The sequence below is a fragment of the Schistocerca gregaria genome, chromosome X (assembly GCF_023897955.1).
Source record: "Schistocerca gregaria isolate iqSchGreg1 chromosome X, iqSchGreg1.2, whole genome shotgun sequence".
NCBI lineage: Eukaryota > Metazoa > Arthropoda > Insecta > Orthoptera > Acrididae > Schistocerca > Schistocerca gregaria.
The window spans coordinates 495,093,489-495,116,123 of NC_064931.1; the positions used below are offsets into that span (position 1 = coordinate 495,093,489).

General features: G+C 37.3%; 1 protein-coding gene across 3 annotated transcripts in view; it reads left to right on the forward strand.

Moving 5' to 3' along the window:
- LOC126299408 (elongation of very long chain fatty acids protein AAEL008004-like) overlaps positions 1-14,560 on the forward strand; it is a 589,530-nt gene extending 574,970 nt beyond the window's left edge. For all 3 annotated transcript variants that reach the window (XM_049991293.1, XM_049991295.1, XM_049991294.1), the window contains 3 exons: positions 4,675-4,811; positions 10,742-10,921; positions 12,842-14,560. In XM_049991293.1, the coding sequence (XP_049847250.1) occupies positions 4,675-4,811; positions 10,742-10,921; positions 12,842-13,036 (512 nt within the window). In that variant the 3' untranslated portion in view covers positions 13,037-14,560. The remainder of the gene's footprint in view (positions 1-4,674; positions 4,812-10,741; positions 10,922-12,841) is intronic.
- The last annotated feature ends 8,075 nt before the right edge of the window (positions 14,561-22,635 follow it).

The following is a 22,635-nucleotide window of genomic DNA, read 5'->3' on the forward strand; positions in this document are numbered from 1 at the left end:
CTCTGGAAGTGCTGAAAGAGAGCCAGAATTTGGATACCTTGGCGAAAATCAGACAGTTTCTCTGTGCGTTAGAGGTGACTGAATTCCTCGTCTCAATTTTTGTAGTTAGATTCTTTCAAGAAGCACAGCACATCGAAAAGTTCTAACAGGCATCTGAAAACCTACAGCATGTCTGTGACATTTTGAGCGACATATGTGAAAATAAAGACTGCAGATTCAAAAGACTATTATCTGAAATAAAGGTGGTTGCAGAAAAAGCCAGAATCGAACTACTTTCTTCCATGTATTATTTCACAACAGAGACACAGATCAAATGTGTAATTACTATGTGATGCACTAGTCCAGAGGACTATTCCGGAAAAAATATACACCCAGTACTAGATGAGATAATAGCACGGCTTAGTGAAACATTTGTGAATTGTAAGTCGTTGATTTCTGCATTAACTTCAGTTTTGCCAAAACAATGGACCACGAAACATTTTGCTGACATAAAATCCACTACCTCAAATTTTGTGCACATTCCACACTGGTGAAAGTGTCTTAAGATCAGAAATGCAATTGTGGAAGTGCAAATTGAATGAAATACCAAAGGCTAATTGACATGATTGTGCTCTTGCAGCTTTATGTCACTGCAATGAAGACTTTTCCTAATATAAACTGAGCCCTGAAAGTTTTGGCTACCATTCCAGTATCCATTGTAACACGTGAAAGAATGTTCTCAACATTAAGAAGACTGAAGAACTATTTGTATAACAGCACTGAAAATAATTCACTGTCTGCTCTAGCACCCCAATACTACAATGAAGTAATTGAAAATAATGCTCAGACTTGCCATATAATAAAATGTAACATTATGTCTGTTAAAATATGTGCTCACATTTAGAAGAACGTATGTACCATCTGGTGAGCAAGATGTAAGAAACAGGCAAAATACCCTCAGACTTCAAGAAGAATATAATAATTCCAATCCCAAAGAAAGCAGGTGTTGACAGATGTGAAAGTTACCTAACTATCAGTTCAATAAGTCACAGCAGCAAAATACTAACTCGAATTCTTTACAGACGAATGGAAATACTAGTAGAAGCCGACCTCAGGGAAGATCAGTTTGGATTCCGTAGAAATGTTGGAACACATGAGGCAATACTGACCCTATGACTTATCTTAGAAGCTAAATTAAGGAAGGGAAAAACCTACATTTCTAGCATTTGTAGACTTAGAGAAATCTTTTGACAATGTTGACTGGAATACTCTCTTTTGAATTCTGAAGGTGGCAGGGGAAAATACAGGGAGAAAAAGGCTATTTACAATTTGTACAGAAACCAGATGGCAGTTATAAGAGTCGAGAGACATGAAAGGGAAGCAGTGGTTGGGAAGGGAGTGAGACAAGGTTGTAGCCCCTTCCCGATGCTATTCAATCTGTATATTGAGCAAGCAGTAAAGGAAACAAAAGAAAAGTTCGGAGTAGGTATTAAAATCCATGGAGAAGAAATAAAAACTTTGAGGTTTGCCGATGACATTGTAATTCTGTCAGAGACAGCAAAGGACTTGGAAGAGCAGTTGAACAGAATGGATAGTGTCTTTAAAGGAGGATATAAGATGAACATCAACAAAAGCAAAATGAGGGAGACCAAGAGATGAATACACTAAGCAGATTCAGAAGGATGTAGGTTGCGGTAGGTACTGGGAGATGAAGAAGCTTGCACAGGATAGAGTAGCATGGAGAGCTGCATCAAACCAGTCTCAGGACAGAAGACCACAACAACATGTTCCATTGCTTTATAAGTTAGTATATATGTTACAATTTACAACTAAGGATTTATTGTCCAATAACCTCCAGCCCAAAAATAAAATAATAATAAATAAATAAAAACCTGGCTGCAGCCCTGACAGCACCCTTCCATGATCAGTTCTTCATGAGCAGTTACTTCTTTATCCGTATCCCTTACAGCGTGTGAGAGTTCCCAGGCAGAATACCATTAACTCTGATTGCAGTTCTGCAAATGGACTCTAAGATGGATCACTGAATATCTGCAGTTCACAGCTTGCATTTTATTTACGAATGAGGTAAGGCTTCATGCAAAGCGAGATGATAAATTATCATACTGTGGGCTATTGCAGATTCTTGAGTGATTATAGAAGCAAGGCATTAGGCTTGCTGTAGTATCAACATATGGGCAGGAATTGTGGGTGACCAATACTTTACCAGATATGGTAAATTAACAGGTGCTATTTATCACCAGTTTTTATGCAGCAAATTAAATCTGCTGTTAGAAAACTTTACCTTATAGAAAGACAATGAATGTGGTTTATGTATGACAGAACAACACCTGTTTCTCTATGCCTTCTCCCAATACAAAAGTTAAATAAACAAGGGATTAAAACTTCTTGGCAGATTAAAACTGTGTGCGAGACCTAGTCTCGAACTCGGGACCTTTGTCTTTCATGGGCAAGTGCTCTATTATCTGAGCTACCCAACCACGACTAACAAACCCTTCCTCACAGGTCTAATTCTTCCAGTACCTCATCTCCCACATTCCAAACTTCACAGAAACTCTCCTGCAGACCTTGCAGAAACAGCACTCCTGGAAGAAAGGATATTGCAGAGACATGGCTTAGCCATGCAAAGTGACAATTTTGTTCTGGAATAATGAATTGGTCGAGGAGATCCAGAAGTATGGGCTGCCTATTCACCACACCCACATTACAGGAGCCAGTGTCCCAAGAATGTGACCAAATTTGAAGGTAGTCAGTTGTGTTTTCAAAAACTAACAGGAATATTTGTTTCTTGGAAAAAAATATTTATTTGTTTACATAAATGGTGTACTGTTAAAAATAGTTGAATAGATGACATGGCAGCAGATTGAAGAGTCCGGTCAGAATTAGCTGGTTTTGTTTCTGATATACCAAGTGTTCCTTAACAGTGGCCTAGTATAAGCCACCAGTCCTCTGTGCTTCAATGGCCGTTTGATCCATGTGTTAAGTGTTGTGTCATTTGGAATGTGTGTCTTAGCTTAACCATTTGGATAGTAAAGATGGAATGAAACTGTATAAAAATCCCTCATCCACAGTGTAAGGTATGTGCCATTAGTGTGGATAACTGTTGGAACAAACTAGTCATTAGCTGACAACCTCTGTACCATCAGTTGTACTGTAGTTGTGTGAGAATTACTTGAACAAATGGCACTTCTATTTCCCCACCTTATAATGGAATGTAAATGGAGACCAATATTTGTAACAAAGTGCTTCTATCAGCCACTCAGCCACCACCACTGCCCCTCTTCCCACAGCTCTCAAATGAAGGAAAAAGTTCAGTGAAGTCAGATGTTTTTCTTTCAAGAAAAGGATTTAAAAGTTGATATTACAAAGGTTTTTAAGATGGCGGGAACTGGACCTTTTCTTGTAGCTACTTAAAAGTGGCCATTCATCTTTCACAGTTTTAAAAATACTAAATACCAATCGGTCTCACCCCCTCCTCCCTCCACCCACATACACACACAAACTATTGCATGGTTGCCCTTGATTCAAATGGGGTCCTAAGTAGCCCAAATAATCATCCCACCTAGAGAAATTGTGAGTCAGTCTCCCTGGCCTTATTCTAGCAAAAATTAGCAATGTAACAGTTATAAACTACACATGATCTGTTGAATACATTTCACTAGTAGGGCTAAAGAAGAAGAGAAATTTAAAAAAAGTTATAGCCTTTCTGCATACAAATTATTTTGTATGGGTAGCAGCAAAAGCGAGGTTGGTGAAACACTTCAGGCTACACAAGACTCCTAGTTTTCATCAAGGATCTCAATACCAGTAAACTGAAGGAAGAATGGGAATCTGATGATTAATTAATGTGTGCTACTGGATATAACCTTTTATCCATTGATTCTGATCATACAGTACATTTATAACAGCATGATCCACAACAACCATTCTATGATAAACATATTTCCCAGAGATCAATCATTCTGCTGATATTATACCCTGTGACATCAGTGAGCCATACAGGACTTGATTTTGCACTTTCTCATTGTCTGATGTCTTTTCACTGTCTGCAGAATACTGATATTTTTATCACACAAGGGAGGAAACTGCAGCACCACTTTGTACACCATCTCTTTACAGTCGTAATTACATATCATTGAACACTATTCTACACATCCTGTAAGTTTTAATGCATGCAGGCTGTCTGGATTTTATGATCTTTGTAACTGAGACTGAAAGCTTATAGAGGAGCTTTGAATATATAAAATAGGTCTGAAGTCTGTTGGCAAACTTGAGAAACTCATGAGAGTTGTTTTTGAGTGTTTGGAAATTAGAGTGATTTGTTTGGATCATAACACAAAAAGTAATATAGCCTACGCTTTCAGAAACATGTGATGCATGTTCACTTTGTCTTAATTTGCCATATACATTTTAACAAAATACAGCGCTGTGTCTAGCACATAAAATGCAGAATACTTCAGCCTGATTTTGATAATAAATGTGTATATCAATAAATAGTGAATGACTTGTATAGTTGAAGCAGTGATGCAGGGAGCCTAGCATCTCTCTGAGTGTAAAATAAATACCACTTATTTTTCCCATAATAGTTTCTTGGAATATGTTTTCAGTCTTGACTTCATTTAATAAAAATCACCTTTTCATTTTTCAGTAATGTATTCTTTTGGTACATTGTTTCAGGTGGTCACAGCACATTCTTTGCTTTGCTCAATACTTTCGTGCACATCGTAATGTATTTCTACTACATGGTATCTGCAATGGGTCCAGAATACCAGAAATACATCTGGTGGAAGAAGTATCTAACTACAATGCAAATGGTAAGCTGATGTCTTATTTGACATCCATGTCATTTGACACAGACATACATGAAGAACTTACTGTCCCCTTCTGCTTCAATGTAATAAGTTAGATCCTAATGAAATGACTCACATTGGAAAGACTGAACTAACATTTACAATATGTATTTCACTAAAATGATAAAGATTAAGAAAAGTACAAGAAGGATAACAAAGGCATTGTGAACTTCCTGTCAGAAAGAAATTCAGCATCAATGATTTCATACAGACATATACAGTCACTATAAAATACATATGAATATCTTATAAAACACATTAAATATGTAACATTAAATCTTCAAACTCCAGAAATAAGGTAAAAGTTGTGTGATAAATCATGGTAATCATTTACATAAAACTTATTTTAAATTGGATTAAAAAGAATAAAATTATATCTCCTAGCCCCATACAGATTCGTAATCCCATACAGATAGTTCTGCAAATTTGTGATTGTGCATTTAATAGCTATAAAAATACTAGTAAGATTTAAAATGAAAAATGTGGGATGCATGCAGCAGATAATAGTGATAATTAGTAATTCAGATGGCAAGATCTGGGATAGGGTCACCCTAATGGAAGGACTGGGGTTCCCACATAACTGCTTCAGCATTCACCATGTTTAATACATCACTTGCCTTTATTAAAGGCAAATGAGTTTTAAAAACAATTAACAGTAATATTGACTGAGCAGACTTTATAAAAATGACTTTTGAACAGCTACCACTACTTATGAGCCACCAAGCATTAAGTATACACCAAAAGTACAGCATTTTAAAACAATTAACTACTGTTAATTAAATTCACAGAACAGTTTTTGTCAACTAAATGACCTTTGAACAGCTGCCATTAATATGAACCCACTGTAACTCAGTGGACAGGAAAGGTACAGAATTTTAAAAACAATTAACAGTCACTGAAGAGTAAGTTACAGCTAACCAAAATTCACTAATCAGATCTTAAGCAAATGAGTTTTAAACTGCTGTTATTAATAATGAACTCACTGTCATTCAGTAGTCAGCAAAATACAGAATTTAATAAGTGAAAGTTAATCAAAGTTCACTGATCAATTTACAAGCAAATGATTTTTAAACAGCTGCTATTAATTATGAACCCACTGTCATTCAGTGGACAGCAAAATACAGACTTGTAGAAATGATTAACAGTCATTGAATAAGCAGCTACAGTTAGCCAAAATTCACTGATTATTTTTTAAACAAAACACCTTTAAACAGCTGCTATTAATTATGAACCCACTGTCATTCAGTAGACAGCAGGATACAAAATTTTAGAAACAATTAACAGTCACTGAATAATCAGCTACATTTGGCCAAAATTCTCTGATCAGATTTTCAGCAAATGACTTATAAACAGCTGGCATTAATTATGAACCCGCTGTGATTCAATATGCACAAAGTACAGAATTGTAAAATCAATTAACAGTCACTGAATAGTCTGATTCACTATTCAGATATGATTTTTAAACAGCTGCTATTAATTATGGGTGTTGGTTACTTAAACCCCACTGGGGTTGGACAGATGGAGGCGGGGGGAGAGCAAGAGGTAAGAACATACACATAAGTTACTTAACTTGGACAGGATGGCCACCATTTTTCCACTTCTTAAACCTGCAAGACACCGGACGCCTTCACTAGTGTCGAACTGGTCACATAACCTCCATGTCATTGGCTTGTTTTGCAAAATATCATGCCCACTCATGGAAACCGCTTTGTAGGGCAAGCAATAACTGACAGTCAAAACAAGGCTTAATGCAGAAATTGCATTGAAATTCAATTTAAGGGGTCTCATATTGGATTCCATTAGGATAGAGAGGTCTAGGGGCAGACCAAATCCCAATAGAAGCATGGAAAAGTCTGGGAGAACAGGGAACTGATATTCTCAGGGATCTAATGCAGAAGATCTTGAAAAGGGGAAGAATGCCGCATGCGTGGAGAAGCAGTATACTGGTTCCCATATATAAGGGGAAAGGGGTATCCAAAACTGTGACAATTATAGAGGGATAAAACTTATGTCCCCCACAATGAAGATCTGGGAAAGGATAACTGAGAAGAGGGTGCATCTAGAAACTGAAGTATGAGAAGAACAGTTTGGATTTATGCTGGGAAGAGGAACAACCGATGCAATATTTGCACTAAGGCAACTGATGGAGAGGTACAGAGAAGTACAAGCTGAACTGCATATGGCCTTCATCAATCTTGACAAGGCATATGACAGAGTGCCGAGCAAGAGATATGGAGATGTCTGAGAAGTAAATGCCTGCCAGAAAAATATATCAGGGTGGTAGAAAACATCTATGAACATGCAGTGACACAAGTCAGGAGCAGTGCAGGTGCAACAAAGGCATTTCCAGTGAGAATAGGACACCAGGGATCTGCTCTCAGCCTGTATCTCTTTGACCTTTTCATGGGTGTACTAGTCAAAAATGTGAAAGAATGGGCACCTTGAAGCATGATGTTTGCCAATGATGTTGTAATCTGTGAACCCACCCAGGAGGCACTTCAAGACAAGCTTGAACAGTGGAGAAAAGCTCTAGAGGAAAGGGGAATGAGAATTAGCAGGGTGAAAACAGAGTACATGTGTACAAAGGATGCCAAAGATCCATACATTAACCTGCAAGGAAAACAACTGATGCTGGTCAAGAAATTTAAATATCTAGGCTCTTACATGCAAAGTGATGGAGGACTGGAGGCCGAAATACAGTACAAGATAAATAGTGGATGGATGAACTGGAGGAAAGTGAAGGAGTACTGTGTGATAAGAAGGTTAGCTGCAGAATGAAAGAAAAACTTTACAAGTCTGTGGTAAGGCCTGCAGTGCTGTATAGTGCAGAAACTAGGCCAATTACAAAAGCCCAAGAGAAATAGATGGAAGTGGCAGAAATGAGAATGTTAAGGTGGAAGAGTGGGGTGACATGAAAGGATAGACTAAGGAATGAATACATCAGGGGAACAGTGAAAGTGGGGCCCATAGGGAAGCAGATCCAAGAAAGTAGGCTAAGATGGTGTGGACATTTGCAGAGAACAGGGGAGTACTACGTGGGGAGAAGAGTTGAAGACCTAGAAATCGAAGGATCAAGGAGAAGAGGAAGACCAAAGCTGAAATGAAAAGACAAGGTAGCAGGGGACGTATGGGAGAAAGGATGGCTCGGAGAAGAAGCACTGGATAGGCATTGATGGAAGAGAAGGATCCAGCACAGCAACGCCAACCCCACATGATGTGGGAAAAGGCTGAGATGATGATGATGATGAGATCGGCATTCAGTAACTCATATGTGGTATATGTGTGTAAGACCCATAACAGTCATTCTGTTAATGTTACAATACAGCAAATACTCTCCCAATCATCACTATCACATCACTAATTGTATAGTAGATGTTTGCAAATATGTAAGTAAATCACACTGTTCATGTTTCTGTCATATCTCAGTTTATAATTGAGTTGATTAGTGGTATTAACGGAGTGAGAGCATAAATTGTTAATAAGATACCATTCTCGCTGATGTTGGTGCCATGTACATGATGTGCCTTATGATAATGCAGCCTGGGGTCACAGACATTTTATCCACAAGCCAGTTAGAGTCAATTTCTATTATATACTGTTTGAAGCCTATTAAACCTTTTTATACACCTTTTAAATGGTTGGCTACTGCAGTAGAATAGTGCACCAGCTCATTGGATAATCAATGTCCAAACATATTCTTATGAGCAGGGCTGGTCTGAGGACATTTTTTCCACGTGAATTGCTTATCATTTGGCACTGTCCCCCTCCCTGCTTTTCCCTCAAACATGTTCATCTGCATCAGTGATTGTGAAATACACTGTATACAAATGTTGCACATGGGTACACCTGGCATCCCCCTCACCTTGGCGCCCCAAGTCACCACTACTAAATGTGATATGTACTGTGTAGAAATCTCACAGTTGTGGCACATCTGGCACACTCTCAGCTTGTAATTGCTAAATTAATGTCATGTAGTCATTATGTGCTCCATCAGGTTATAGGTACATATCTTGTGATGTTTGTCATGTTGACGTACAGGGTGATTATAACTAAAGTTAAACTTTCAAAACACTTTTGAAATAACACCACTGGTCAGAATGATGTCAAATTGCAATGGAGTATTATCCTAGAAGGGGGAAAATGTATGGCAGAAGAAAAAAAAAATAGTGTGAAAATTGATCAATAGATGGTTCTGTATGTGTCACAATATGTAAATAAAAACACCTGTCATGTGCACAACCCATTGAAGTTGATATAAACATGCCAGGTACAAGGATTTTCCTCCTTCCGCATTTGCGACATTCGTCATGACTGTGTCAATGCAGGATCACGTTCTGTTTGTGAAGCTGTATTGCAAGAATGATGACTGCGCACACTGCAGATGTTCCAGAAACTCAAGGGTTTGAAAAACAGGCATTGGTCGGTGGATCTGGAGGAAATGATTCAGAAATTTGAAAAGACAGGTTCTTTTGGTGTGCAACCTGGTAGAGGGAGGAAACAAATTGATTCGACATAAGTGGAAGCATTGGTCACAGCAGGGCAGGAGGAGACGAGTGGTGGTGTGTAAATGTGTAGTGCATGGAGAATTGCCCAAACATTGGACATACCCATGAGGACAGTGTGTAAAATCCTACGAAGCATCCTTTTCTCCTATCCATTCAAAATTACCCATGTGCACTAGTTACTTCCTGTTGGCCTGCCAGCAAGAGAGACTTTTGCTTTAGAATTTCTTGGTCGCATGGAAGTGGACAATGATTGGCTGTGGAAGGATATGTCAATATACAGAATTGTCAAATATGGGCAACAGAAAATCCCCACACAAATCAACTAGTACCACTTAATCCTAAAAAGGTCACTGTATGGTGTGGGTTTATGCCATCATTTATCATAGGGCTATATTTTTTTGAAGAGACAGGTGCTTCCACTGATAAGCGCTATGAGTGTCTTTAGTGCAACCACATCATTCCAGCTCTCCAACAGTGTGGATGGGATCATTTTTATGCAAGATGGCACCTGACCTTAATCCATGTGACTTCTGGCTGTGGGGCTATCTGAAAGATGTTCTGTTCAGTGTTCCGATTCCAAACTTAGCTGCATTGAAGGCATGCACTGCACAACACATTCCAAACGTGACCATGGAAACACTTCGATCAGTTGTGGAATGTGCTGTTTCTTGGTTTCAACTTGTTGCAGAAAATGGTGGACAGCATATTGAATATATTTTGTGCCAGTCACACAGAAATTAATAATCCAATTTGATTTTGATAGATGCTTTTTATGTGGTTTTTGGTCTCAGGACAATTAGAAACCAATGTGATTGAAGCTTTGTATGCTGGTTTTGACCTCAGGGCAATTAAAAACCAATGTGATTGATGCTTTTTATGCGGCTTTTGGACTCAGGACACTTAAAATCCAATGTGAGTGATGCTTTTTATTTGGTTTTTGACCTCAGGATAATTAAAAGCCGATTTTTCCCATCTGATGGGATATGACCTCGCTGTGGTGGAGCGGCTTACGTAACTAACAGTATCACACTTGCACACCCATACACACTGAGTAGTACACTTTGTTTAATGTGAAATGTACACATTAGGCATTGTTGTATGATTCTTTTGTCATTTGTAGTCCACCACTATTAAATTATGATGGTTACAGCACCGTCTGTTGCTACATTTTGCAACTATTTATATTTCTTCTGCTAGACATTTTCCCCCTTCTCCAATAATATTCTGTTGCAATTTGACGTCATTCTGACCAGTGGTGTTATTTCTTCAATGGTTTGAAAGTTTAACTTTAATTATAATAACCCTGCATATTTAAGACTTATGTAGAGAGAACAGTTCATAAAGCTCCATTAGTATTTATTATTTATTGTTTCTTTCATTTTGTTTCAGGTGCAGTTTGTACTCATATTTGCACATCAGTTCCAGTTATTGTTCATAGACTGCAATTATCCAAAGGCATTTATGGTTTGGATAGGCCTGCATGGTGTAATGTTCCTCTTCTTGTTCTCAGATTTCTATAGAGCAAGCTACACTAAGAAAGTCAAGGATGAAAATTCTGGAGCCTGCATGGTTAGTATGAAATTTCTAAAACAAAGGTTAAGATGTGTTTCACATCCTTTGATTAAACAAAATATAAAGAAGATTGCAGACTAGACAGAATTATCAACAGTGAACATTTTTCTGGAATATTGTGAAGTTGTGATGTGAACAAATATGAAAACATAGTTCAATTAATTAAAGCTACTTCAGTGATCTGGCAGACAAAAATTATGTAATACGGAAGTGAACCCTACATTTTATGATCACAATTGTATCTTTGCTTACAAATGACTGTGGCAGCTCCCATATAAATTTTTTGACAAAACTTAATAAATGATTCAGCCTGATGATCTCTTTGACAATAGTTCATTAAACCATAAAAAGAAGGAGAAACCCCCACAATTTAAAAAATCTTTTACAATCAAATCTTTATTATTCATTCAGAGACGTTTACTGCTCTGTCATCAACACTAAAACAGTGTTCTCATTGTGTACCTTATAATAACTGTGAATGCTAAAGATATGTCACAGACATCACAAATAGTTACCTTCATTGAAATGGTTATACTGATTGCAAAACGGGATGAACACCCTATTAGTTATCATTATGGCCCCTCTTTCTTGTTACATTACATTACTACTTACCAAAGGGGATATTTTGCATATTATTACCAAAAATATAAAATAGGAAGCACTCTATTACTTTGTTTTCAATTATTATTGTCTTTAACTGAAGCCTAGTTTAGGTCCATATCATGATTCCTCCATGCTTTTGACAATAAGATCACTGTCACATTTTTCCTAACTGTAGGAACTATTATATACTTTAGAAATTATTTTTAACTTCTGTCTTAGCACCTACACATCTTGAACTCTTCCACAGCAAGAGTTATTTATAATTAGCAAATATGGCCTTCAGAGAGTTCCCATTCTTTATCATTTGATTGATTATGATCAATATGTATAAAAATTAAAATTGCTAATACAGTTTTCTTTCATAGTATCCATCAATAATTCAGGACTTCCTCCTGTGTACAAATTATATACTAATGCACCATATTATGAAAGTTACTATATGCCCTTTGTGTGATTGAGGTGTATCCTATCATAATAATGAACATCAGGATAACTTTCACCTAGTATTTGTTCAGTTATCAGTTGATATTAGACAGAAGCTATGAAATGCTCAACCCTTCATTAAATCATCTCTGATATAGACTCTGTCAGAAAAGAACTATTTTTAGCTTAATGTGTTAATATTTCTTTCCTTTTCGTGGCAATTTCTAACACCTAAATATTGTAACCTTCAGTAAAGCATAAATGAATAAATTTTGTAATTATTATGAAAATGAATTCTTCCAGTCCATATGTGGCATAACAGCAAACCAGTGCTTAACAGTATTGGTTAATAACAGTCTTGGTTGCAATTTTAGTTTTTTTTGTAAGAAAAAAAACTAAAATTGTTACTAAGACTGTTACTAACCAATACTGTTAAGCACTGGTTTGCTGTTATGCCACATACAAAACTAAAATTGCTACCAAGACTGTTTTTAACCAATAGTAATAAAAATGAATCACTCTGTAGAAATCTTTTGCAATGAGTACTGCTTCATCAATGATTAAGTGTGTGAAAGTTGTAACATTTTGAAAATGCTTTTTAACTGCTTTCTTTTCTTTAGAAATTGTTTGTGTGTTTGTTGAAAAAATATTACAACAGCTGCAAACTTTACATAGTATCTTAGAACCATAGTGTTTTCATGTCTACTTCATCACGGTGTGCAACAATACTGAAGCTATAATTGATAATCTTCTTTTAGTATATTTAATGCTGCAGTATGGATATACCAAAATTTCTTTTACTGAACAGTTATAGTGTTTCCAACAACAATAGCTTCTGTATTATATAGAATGTGTGCAGAAACAATATATCATTTTTTTCTTTTTTTCTAGCCTCTTGATGATCAGAAGAAGAATACAGACAGCAGTGCAAATGGTATTGCAGTTAACGGAAATGCCCAGCAGATATCTGATTATGCAAATGAATACTCAAAAGCTTATTCCAACTGTTATTCCAATGGTGTAAACAATGGTTATATGTCAACGGCAAAACAATCGCTAACGCAACGTGCACAAAAAGGAAAATAACAAAACATTTTTGGAATGGTTAGGTTCACAGCTACAGTAGGTCCATGAAGAATCAGCATGTAAGGAACCTCAGTCACCTATTGCCCTTGTGTGAACTTCCTTACTGCCATGCGGAATCTTCCAATAAAAGTGCTCCAGAAAAACATGTGTGAGAAATGAGCAAAGAAGAGCCATGTGACTATTAGTTCTGTTATTGCCGAAGACAATGAGCACTTGTTGTTGCTCAGTTGTGCCTACTCAGGGTTTCAAAATAAATATTTTCAGCAGAACAGAGAGAGCAGACTTTGTTGCATGAGTGCCATTTGAAACACTTGCCTTACATGTTGTTTGCTGAAAATGTGGTGTTAATTGTGCCTCAAGAAGAAAAATTATAAAAGATAAAGAGCACTTAAATTGTCCGTTACATTTTGCTATATTTGTCTTTTACAGCTCATAGTTAGAAGCCTAGAATACCTACATTTTGTATGTTACATTTAAATCTCAATTTTTTTTAATCTATGGAGGTTACTTAATTTTTATTCTCATTTCAGAAAATGTTATATGTAATACTTAAAACATAGTGCCCATTGAGCAGTTTCCCATTGAGAGTTGATTGTCAGCAATGTTTAGACAACGAAAGTAGCCTTCAATAGGCGTTGTTGTAATCATAATATAAGGATGCTATATTGTTGCTGATTTTAACTGTCTGGGACCAAGAAAATCAAGAATAACTTTGAAAGTGTTTCTTGTTGTAATGTTTAAATGAAAGCTTTACATATAACTGGCAGCGTTAAAGTGATATTAAAACACTTAATTATACAGAACACCTACAGATATGTTATATATTGTTTTTAGCATATTTTGACAATAATTGTCATTATGTCTGTTCAGTTTAATCAGAGAGACTGTTGCAGTATTGATGAAGTTTTCTACAAATGGATTGTTGTGGTCTGTTTTCACATACATTTTATTAAAATTAGTTGATTACACTAAAGTATTTGATTCTAATGAAAAATGGTTTTCTGCCAGTTTGTATTTGGTAAATGATTCATAATATTATTTTGTTGTTGACAATGATTGTGTGTCTGTATGTATATATACATATATATATATATCTGTTTGAGGTTTGTGTGTGTGTGTGTGTGTGTGTGTGTGTGTGTGTGTGTGTGTGTGTGTGTGTGTGTATGTGTGTGTGTGTGTGTGTGTGAGAGAGAGAGAGAGAGAGAGAGAGAGAGAGAGAGAGAGAGAGAGAGCATCTTTGTCCGAACATATGAAAAGAGAAAGAGAAAAGGGAGTATAAAACTGTGTGTATGTACATAAATATGAACAGATATTTTTGTACATAATTTAGGTTCAAGAGAGTTTTGAAAAAAATAAAGCATTATTTACAGTTGTTTGTACCACCAATCATATATTTTAGTCCTGTTTGAAACAGGCTGTTCATAATATTGTCTTTATCTTGTGTCTTATTGTAAAATGTGGAAAGATGCAAAAATGCAGATAAAACTGTTACCCTGTTCAATAAATTCACAATCAAACTTGTTACTTGCAGTCATATTACTTATAACCAAATTTCATAGTTTTGCCACTGTAGTTTTGGAGGTATGAATTCCTTTTCTTACTTTGCTGACAAAAAATTGTTCCATAATGTGTGAAATGTTATTGAAACTAACCATTAAAATAGATTTATTTCAAAGTTTTATAGACAAATATGTGTGTTATAAATGGAGAGCAGATAAAATAGGAGAAACTAATAGCAAAGAAAGATAACAATTCATTGTATATCGGTACTCGGTGCAGATGCCAGAGAAGCTAATACTAGAGAAAAATAGAAAAGGCAAGCGTTATCAAAACAGTAGCACCAAGCAAAGGTTACCACAGTATTCAGCATACAAAAACACGTTGACAAGCAAATGTTTTCATAAACATATAATAAAAATGGAAACAGGAGAGGAACAAAGTTGAATGAGATAATGTGGAAGAATGAGACAAGGAGAAAGGGGGGAAACAGTGTAGAATGCCAGAGAAAAAGAGTAATGAAGAAGGAAACAAGACTATCTGACTTATCTTTACTGCCTCACATGAGAAATTTGTCAAAATAAAATAAATAATCACAAGGATGTGAAAGAAAATAAGTGTTCCTGTTGCTGGCCTTTGCCTGACCTGAAAGTGGCTCACCAGACTAGTTATAGGATGACATATATGTTAACATGGACACCAAATATGGCTAAACTCTATATTATTTTACATACACACATACAATACAATGCTGCGTGATACACAATTAGAAACACAAAATACATAACGTGAAAAGTCTAATTCCTCATTTAGACATCAAGAGGAAGGTGGAGTGTCTCAATCAAGTAGAATTATAAAGACGTTAAGGGTTATATGATGGGTTACAGAAAAACTGAAAACATAGAAATTAAAGTGAAACAGACTGAAGTAACTTAATATGGTTGTGTATGTTTAGTCATGTTCTACATACATCTTTCTCTATAAGGAGTACATCAATTTCAGAGTTTCTTTCATCATATTGAAAAAATAATTATATTCCCAAGATATGAAGAATAACATTTATGCTCTCATAAATCATCTTTGAAAGGACCAGAAAAACTGTAGTGCATGGGAAAGGACAATGTTTTTAATAGGCGCAGTTACAAATTATATATCTGAGTAATAAGAATCATAATATGATAGGAGCTGACATGGTGGTCTTCCACATGACATACAGTCATCAAACTGTGAGGCTGATGAGAAGTTCAGTAAAGGTACAAAGTAAGGTATTTGTTGTGGTAGTGGTGGAGGGGAGCATCATAAAGGAATTTATTGCTTCATTGGGGGTGTCATGTAATGGAATTTGATACAAGATAAGTAGTCTGTGGAATGTACACACAGTTAGAGCAAGGTCAACATGGGTTAATTTATACCATAAAATGGTGTGTGTTTTGTGTTGCAAGTGTGAGTACGCATAGTGAACATTCTCAAAAACTGCGATTTAGGTGTTCTTGACAAATATACCATTAGTATCATCACATATGAGAATCACATGTCATGAATTTCTAAAGAACAGCTTAACTATACACAAGACTGAATACTACGTCTAATCAGAAGTTAAACTCTTCCAAGTTTCAGAACCTCTCCATTAATCTACTCAGTTATGGTTTTATGTCAAAGCTCTAATTTCATGTTTTTGAATTTGAGCCTTCTTACCAAATACGTTTTCTACAACTTTCATTGCAGAATTCTGTTGAACACTCAATCTTCATGACACCTTGGCAGACTATATGTTATGTTAAACAAACATCATTAAAACAAACATACATTGATACCTATCTATACGATTCTTAAAAAAATCAATATCCTGACATGTATTCATTCCCTTGAAGCTCAGTCATTAGAAATACTATGCAAAGAATCACTTTTTTTTAGATTCAAACAAAATCTTCTCTAGATCATTGGTGTTAACTCTATCAATGTTTATCAATAGCCTTCAGTTACCCTGAGTGAATGTCTTCATGTAAGAACATGTTTGAAAATTTGTCCTACAAAGGATCCCCCACCTTTCCTCCTTTTTACTGCCACATAATCATGGACCATTTTCTAATGCCCAGTCACTCCATCTTACTGAATTCATGATGTCTGAAGATCCATTACATGGTAGTGCAGCTCCGGAGTGAGGAACTACTGTAGCTGGTAAATACCAAGGTCATTGTGTTCCAAGTGGTCTTCCATTCTTCTCAGAGCATAATGACCCTATGATTCCAAAACTTTCTGTATCACAGCAAAGTAATAAGTGTATTGTGCACTAAATGTGTAAGTATCACACTGGGATTGGCATCATTTGTTCACTGTATCCAGTAAATTTATATGCACTGTGCCACCTATAAAGTCACTCTTCACCATATATTTGGAATGAGACAGCTGAATCTCATCATTCGTTAGAAATGCACTGCTGTTTCTTTCTATTCATGCTTGCCTTAACATAAAGCAATCTTTTCCTAATGTCATTCTTATGTTCTTTTCAAACATTTTGTTTCTTGAATGAGATATTCACTCTGCAGTGGAGTGTGTGCTGATATGAAACTTCCTGGCAGATTAAAACTGTGTGCCCGACTGAGACTCGAACTCGGGACCTTTGCCTTTCACAGGCAAGTGCTCCGTAGAGCACTTGCCTGTGAAAGGCAAAGGTCCCGAGTTCGAGTCTCGGTCGGGCACACAGTTTTAATCTGCCAGGAACTTTCATTTTGTTTCTTCTCCTGAAATTGTTATACCATTGATGTCTGTTAGTTTCTACTGTATTTATTTATTTTGATTTTATATGCTTTACATTTAGCTATCATCTGCTGGCCAACTCATTAATTTTAAATCAGGGTTTCTTGGGTACATTTCATATTATCCCATATGTTTCCTATGGTATTTTTTTACCTTACTTGAAGAATGTTCTCACAATTAGGAAATATATTTTTCTTTCTATTTTCCATCCGATATCAGCTAGCTTTGCTTGAAGATTGTTTCATTTTCTGTCATTGAAGTTGAAAATTGTGTAACATATCCAACATCAAATTATTTCTTTCATCATTCATTTACACTTTGGCATGTTTAACTTGTTTAGCTTTAATTAAATTACACATAATATTCAATGAGTTCCATCATGAAGCAGAGCCTTTAGTGATGTGGGATGACTCAAATTATAAATAAATTGGCAAAAGCAGACACTGCAAGCTACTTAGACTAAGTATACATCATGTGATCAAAAGTATCCAGACACTTGGCTGAAAATAACTTACAAGTTTGTGGCACCCTTCATTGGTAAAGCTGGATTCAATATGTTGTTGGCCCACCCTCAGCCTTGATGACAGCTTTCACTCTCGCAGGCATACGTTCAATCAGATGCTGGAAGGTTTCTTGTGGAATGGTAGCCCATTCTTCATGGATTGCTGCACTGAGGAGAGGTATTGATGTTGGTCCATGAGGCCTGGCATGGAATCGGCATTCCAAAACATTCCAAACGTGTTCTATAGGATCCAGGTCAACACTCTGTGCAGCCTAGTCCATTACAGGGATGCTATTGTTGTGCAACCACTCCACCACAGGCCGTGCATTATGAACAAGTGTTTGATTGTCTTGAAAGATGCAATCACCATCTCCAAATTGCTCTTCAACAGTGGCAAGCAATAAGGTGCTTAAAACATCAATGTAGGCCTGTGCTGTGATAATGCCGTGCAAAACAACAAGGGGTGCAAGCCCCCTCCATGAAAATCATGACCATACCAGAACACCACCGCCTCCGAATTTTACTGTTGGCACTACACACACTGGCAGATGACATTCACTGGACTTTCGCCATACCCACACTCTGCCATCAGATTGTCACATTGTGTACCATAATTCGTTACTCCACACAACATTTTTCCACTGTTAAATCGTCCAATGTTTACGCTCCTTACACCAAGCGAGGCGTCATTTGGCATTTACTGGCATGATGTGTGGCTTATGAGCAGCTGCTCAACAATGAAATCTAAGTTTCCTCATCTCCCACCTAACTGTCATAGTACTTGCAGTGGCTCCTGATGCAGTTTCCTGTGTGACAGCCTGGATAGATGTCTGCCTATTACACATTATGACCTTCTTCAAGTGTCAGCGGTCTCTGCCAATCAATAGACAAGGTCCGCCTGTATGCTTTTGTGCTGTATGTGTCCCTTTACATTTCCACTTCACTATCACATTGGAAACAGTGGACCTAGGGATATTTAGGAGTGTGGAAATCTCACATACAGACATATGACACAAGTGTCACCCAATCACCTGACCACGTTTCAAGTCCACGAGTTCTGCGGAGTGCCCCATTCTGCTCTCTCATGATTTCTAACGACTACTGAGGTCACTGATATGGAGTACCTGGCAGTATGTGGCAGCACAATGCAACTAATATGAAAAATGTATGTTTTGGGGGTCTGGATACTTTTGATCACATAGTGTACTAACAACTAATTGCCGGTACTGCTAATCTAGTCACAATGATAACTATGAGAATTAAATCTAGATTACTTTACTATACACATTAACAGAAAAGCAGCCACTTTGGAAAAAGTACACACCTGTCTACACACCTGGATAGCCACACATGTTAAGACACATGCTTCTGCAACACAAGGAGGTATGCTGGCCCCTTTTTGAATTCACCTTATGGATTAATGACAGGGACCAGTGTGTTGGCCTGCCCTAATGTGGTTTTTAGGTGATTCCTCACATCCACTGATGTAAATACCAGGCTTGTTCCCATTTCCCACATCAGAAAAATAATTCACAAACCCTCTGAAAAACACTGTCTCAATTGACCATGTGATTACACCAGACACAAACAGAAGGGGTACAAGGATTCCTTCATGGAAGGGGGGCCGGTGGGATCTGGAATCAATTTTAAAATGTCTTTGGAAATGGGAAACCCATCATAATAGCAGCTTATATAAGGATATGGTTTATCAACACTGTAGGAAGATACAGATTGTTACTTACCATAAAGAATACACATAAAGTTGCAGACAGGCACAGTTAAAAGGCACTTACATAAAGCTTTCAGCCACAGCCTTCATCAGCAAATAGAAGCAGAGAAACACACACCATTCATACACACAAGCAAGCACACCTCACACACATATAACCACTAACTCTGGCAGCCAGAATGCAACATGTGGGATGGCAGCAGCAATCTGTAAGGGGCAGGGAAGGGGAAAGGATAGTAGCGTACAGGCAGGGGCAATGAGGAATACTGTTTAGCAGACTGTGCAAGGACTAGAATGCCATCTGGTGTTGCATCAGGAGGTTGTGGCATAGGGAAGTGGAGGAAAAAAGGAGTGAAAAAGAGGAGCGGAAAAGACAGGTGGGTGCATTGACAGAGGGTGGCAAACAAAGAGGCTGGGAGACAAGAATGGGAAGGAGATGATAGACTGAGGGGGTGGAAACTGTTGAGTGGAAAGTGTGGTTACAGTATGTCACTGTAGGTTGAGGCCTGGATAATTATGGGAGTGGATAATGTGTTGCAAAGATAACTCCTATCTATGCAGTTCACAAAATCTGGTAGTGGAGGGGAGGTTCCAGATGGCCCAGTTAGTGAAGCAGTCACTGAAATCAAGCATGATCTGCCATAGGGTGGTCTACTTTCCTCTTGGCCACAGATTGGTGGTGGCCGTTCATCCTGGGGGATAACTGGTTGGTAGTCGTACCAACACAAAAAGGTGTGCAATGGTTGCAGCAGAGCTGGTAAATGATATGGCTGCTTTCATAGGTGGCTTGGACCCTGAGAGGGTAGGATAAACCTGTGACAGGACTGGAATAGGAAGTGCTAGATGGGTGCATTGGGCAGGTCTTGCACCTGGGTCATGCACAGAGATATGATCCTTATGGCAAGGGAATTGTGAGTGACTTAGGGATGGACAAGGAAGGACAGGTGGCCTGGCTGTGTGGGAGGGATTTTTTCATGTCAACATACTGTCCCTACACCCTACAACCAACAGTTTGCACCCCATTTATCCTATCATCTCCTTCTTATTCCCATCTCTCAGCATCTCTGTTTGCTACCCTCTGCCAAGTCATCCACCCATCTTTCCCCTCTTCTCCCTTTTTGCTCATCTTTTCCACACCTCCCTGCCCCACAACCTCTTGATATTGTGCCTGTTGGCATTCTAGTCCCTGCAAACTCCACCAGGCAGTGTTCTTCTGTCCCTCCATGTGTACACTACTATCCCTTTCCCCTGCTCCACCCCTCTAGATTTCTGCTGCCATCCCATGTGATAGTTGTGTTCTGGCCTCAGCTACCAGAGTTGGTGATCATGTGTGTGTGAGGTGTACTTGTTTGTGTGTATGAATGGTGTGTGTTTCTCGGTTTCTCTTTTGCTGATGAAGGCTGTGGCCGAAAACTTTGTGTAGCTGTCTTTTAATTGTACCTGCCTGCAACTTAACCGTAAGTACCAATCTATCTTTTCGTACAATTTAGATATTCCTACATGGATTTTCCTTTGTTTAAGGATATGATTTGTTCATGAAACTGGAGATGTATCACAGCAGCTCCAACACAGCATTGACTGGATACCAGACAGGAAGGAAGGAAGGAAGTATCAGCTATCTAGACAGTAGTAAAGTTAAAGCCTGTGGAACTTATTTACAACTTCCATGTCTGAATTTGTTAAATTGTAGGAGTGGTTAATAAAATATACTTTTACATCAATTTTGTATACTTTGGCATTTACAATTTCCTGTTTAGTGTTTTGCCAGCAACCTGTTAAAGACTTTTACATTATAATATAAAACTCATTTCTGAAATATAGTGTTTGCTTATAGTACTGAGACTGTGAATGCTATAGTTCTTCCTAAAATAACTATTATTATTGTTATTATTATTATTATTATTATTATTATTATTATTATTATTACTATTATTATTTGCAAACCCATCCACGCAGTAAATCTGTTGGAACATAATTGTAAGAAACTCTTCGCAGTTCACTGAAGAACTCTTTAAATTGTGTTTAGTTCACAACATTTTCTTGATCAGTCTCCAAATTATCTCATTCAAGACATTTGCTGTGGCTACATTCCAATCATTCAAAAGTGTTTAACTTGGCTCCTTAATCCCTGTCCTTTGCAAAACTCTCACTTTTCTCTGATATTAAACCTTCACCATTACAGTTTAGTTTGATCTTGTCATGGGATTTTTATCGTTAGATAAAAAAAAGTTCATCTTTACATAGCTAAAAACTGACTAGTCTAAGAGATTTTAAATCTTTATTGCTAGCTTATACACTACAAAGGAAATCCTCCTGCCATAAGATAAATCTATAGTTATCATGATCTTTTACTGAATCTGGCATATACTTCATTTCTTATCAATCTCCACAGTGATGGTAATATTTAAAATGCAGATGGTAATGTTAACTGTATACTGTATGGTGGGTAAATGATATGGCAGCATGATGATTCGTTGGCCTGCACTCTTGGCTAAATATCACCATGATTTCTTGGACAACTGTACTTTTCAAATTTTGTTATACTGATTGTATCCTTTATATGTGACAGAAACATTTTAAATATTTCTTGTTGTCCAAGGGTACCTGAATAGCTCATCCAATATGAGCAATAGCCATGATAAAAAAAAGGTTTAGTAATCAAGTCCCAGTCCAGCACATCACTTGTCAACCTCCATAGTCGAAAGGTTAGTATGTCTGACTGTAATGCAAAGAAGCTGTGTTCAGTTCTCAGTACTTCCAATGGTTTTTCTCTTGGTAGAACTCAAATGGGATGCACTCAGTCTTGTGAAGCAAATTAAGGAATTACATCAACTGCTGCATGGAGTTTATAACACCAGCTACATTCATTGCTATTACCTATGATAATGGTATGAGGGTCTGAGGATGGTCAAAACCTGGCCAAAACTGGTTACCATCAAATTAAATGTTTTTGCAGTTGACACTGTTTGTGCCCATTTTTAAAATATTTTTTGCCAGATTGATGTTCTCCACAAGAAATATTCTCAAACATTACTTAAGTATCAGTGTGTGTGACATGATAGCCATTGTCTTCTGCCCTATAACACTGTTAATAAGCTTGTTAACTGTATCTGT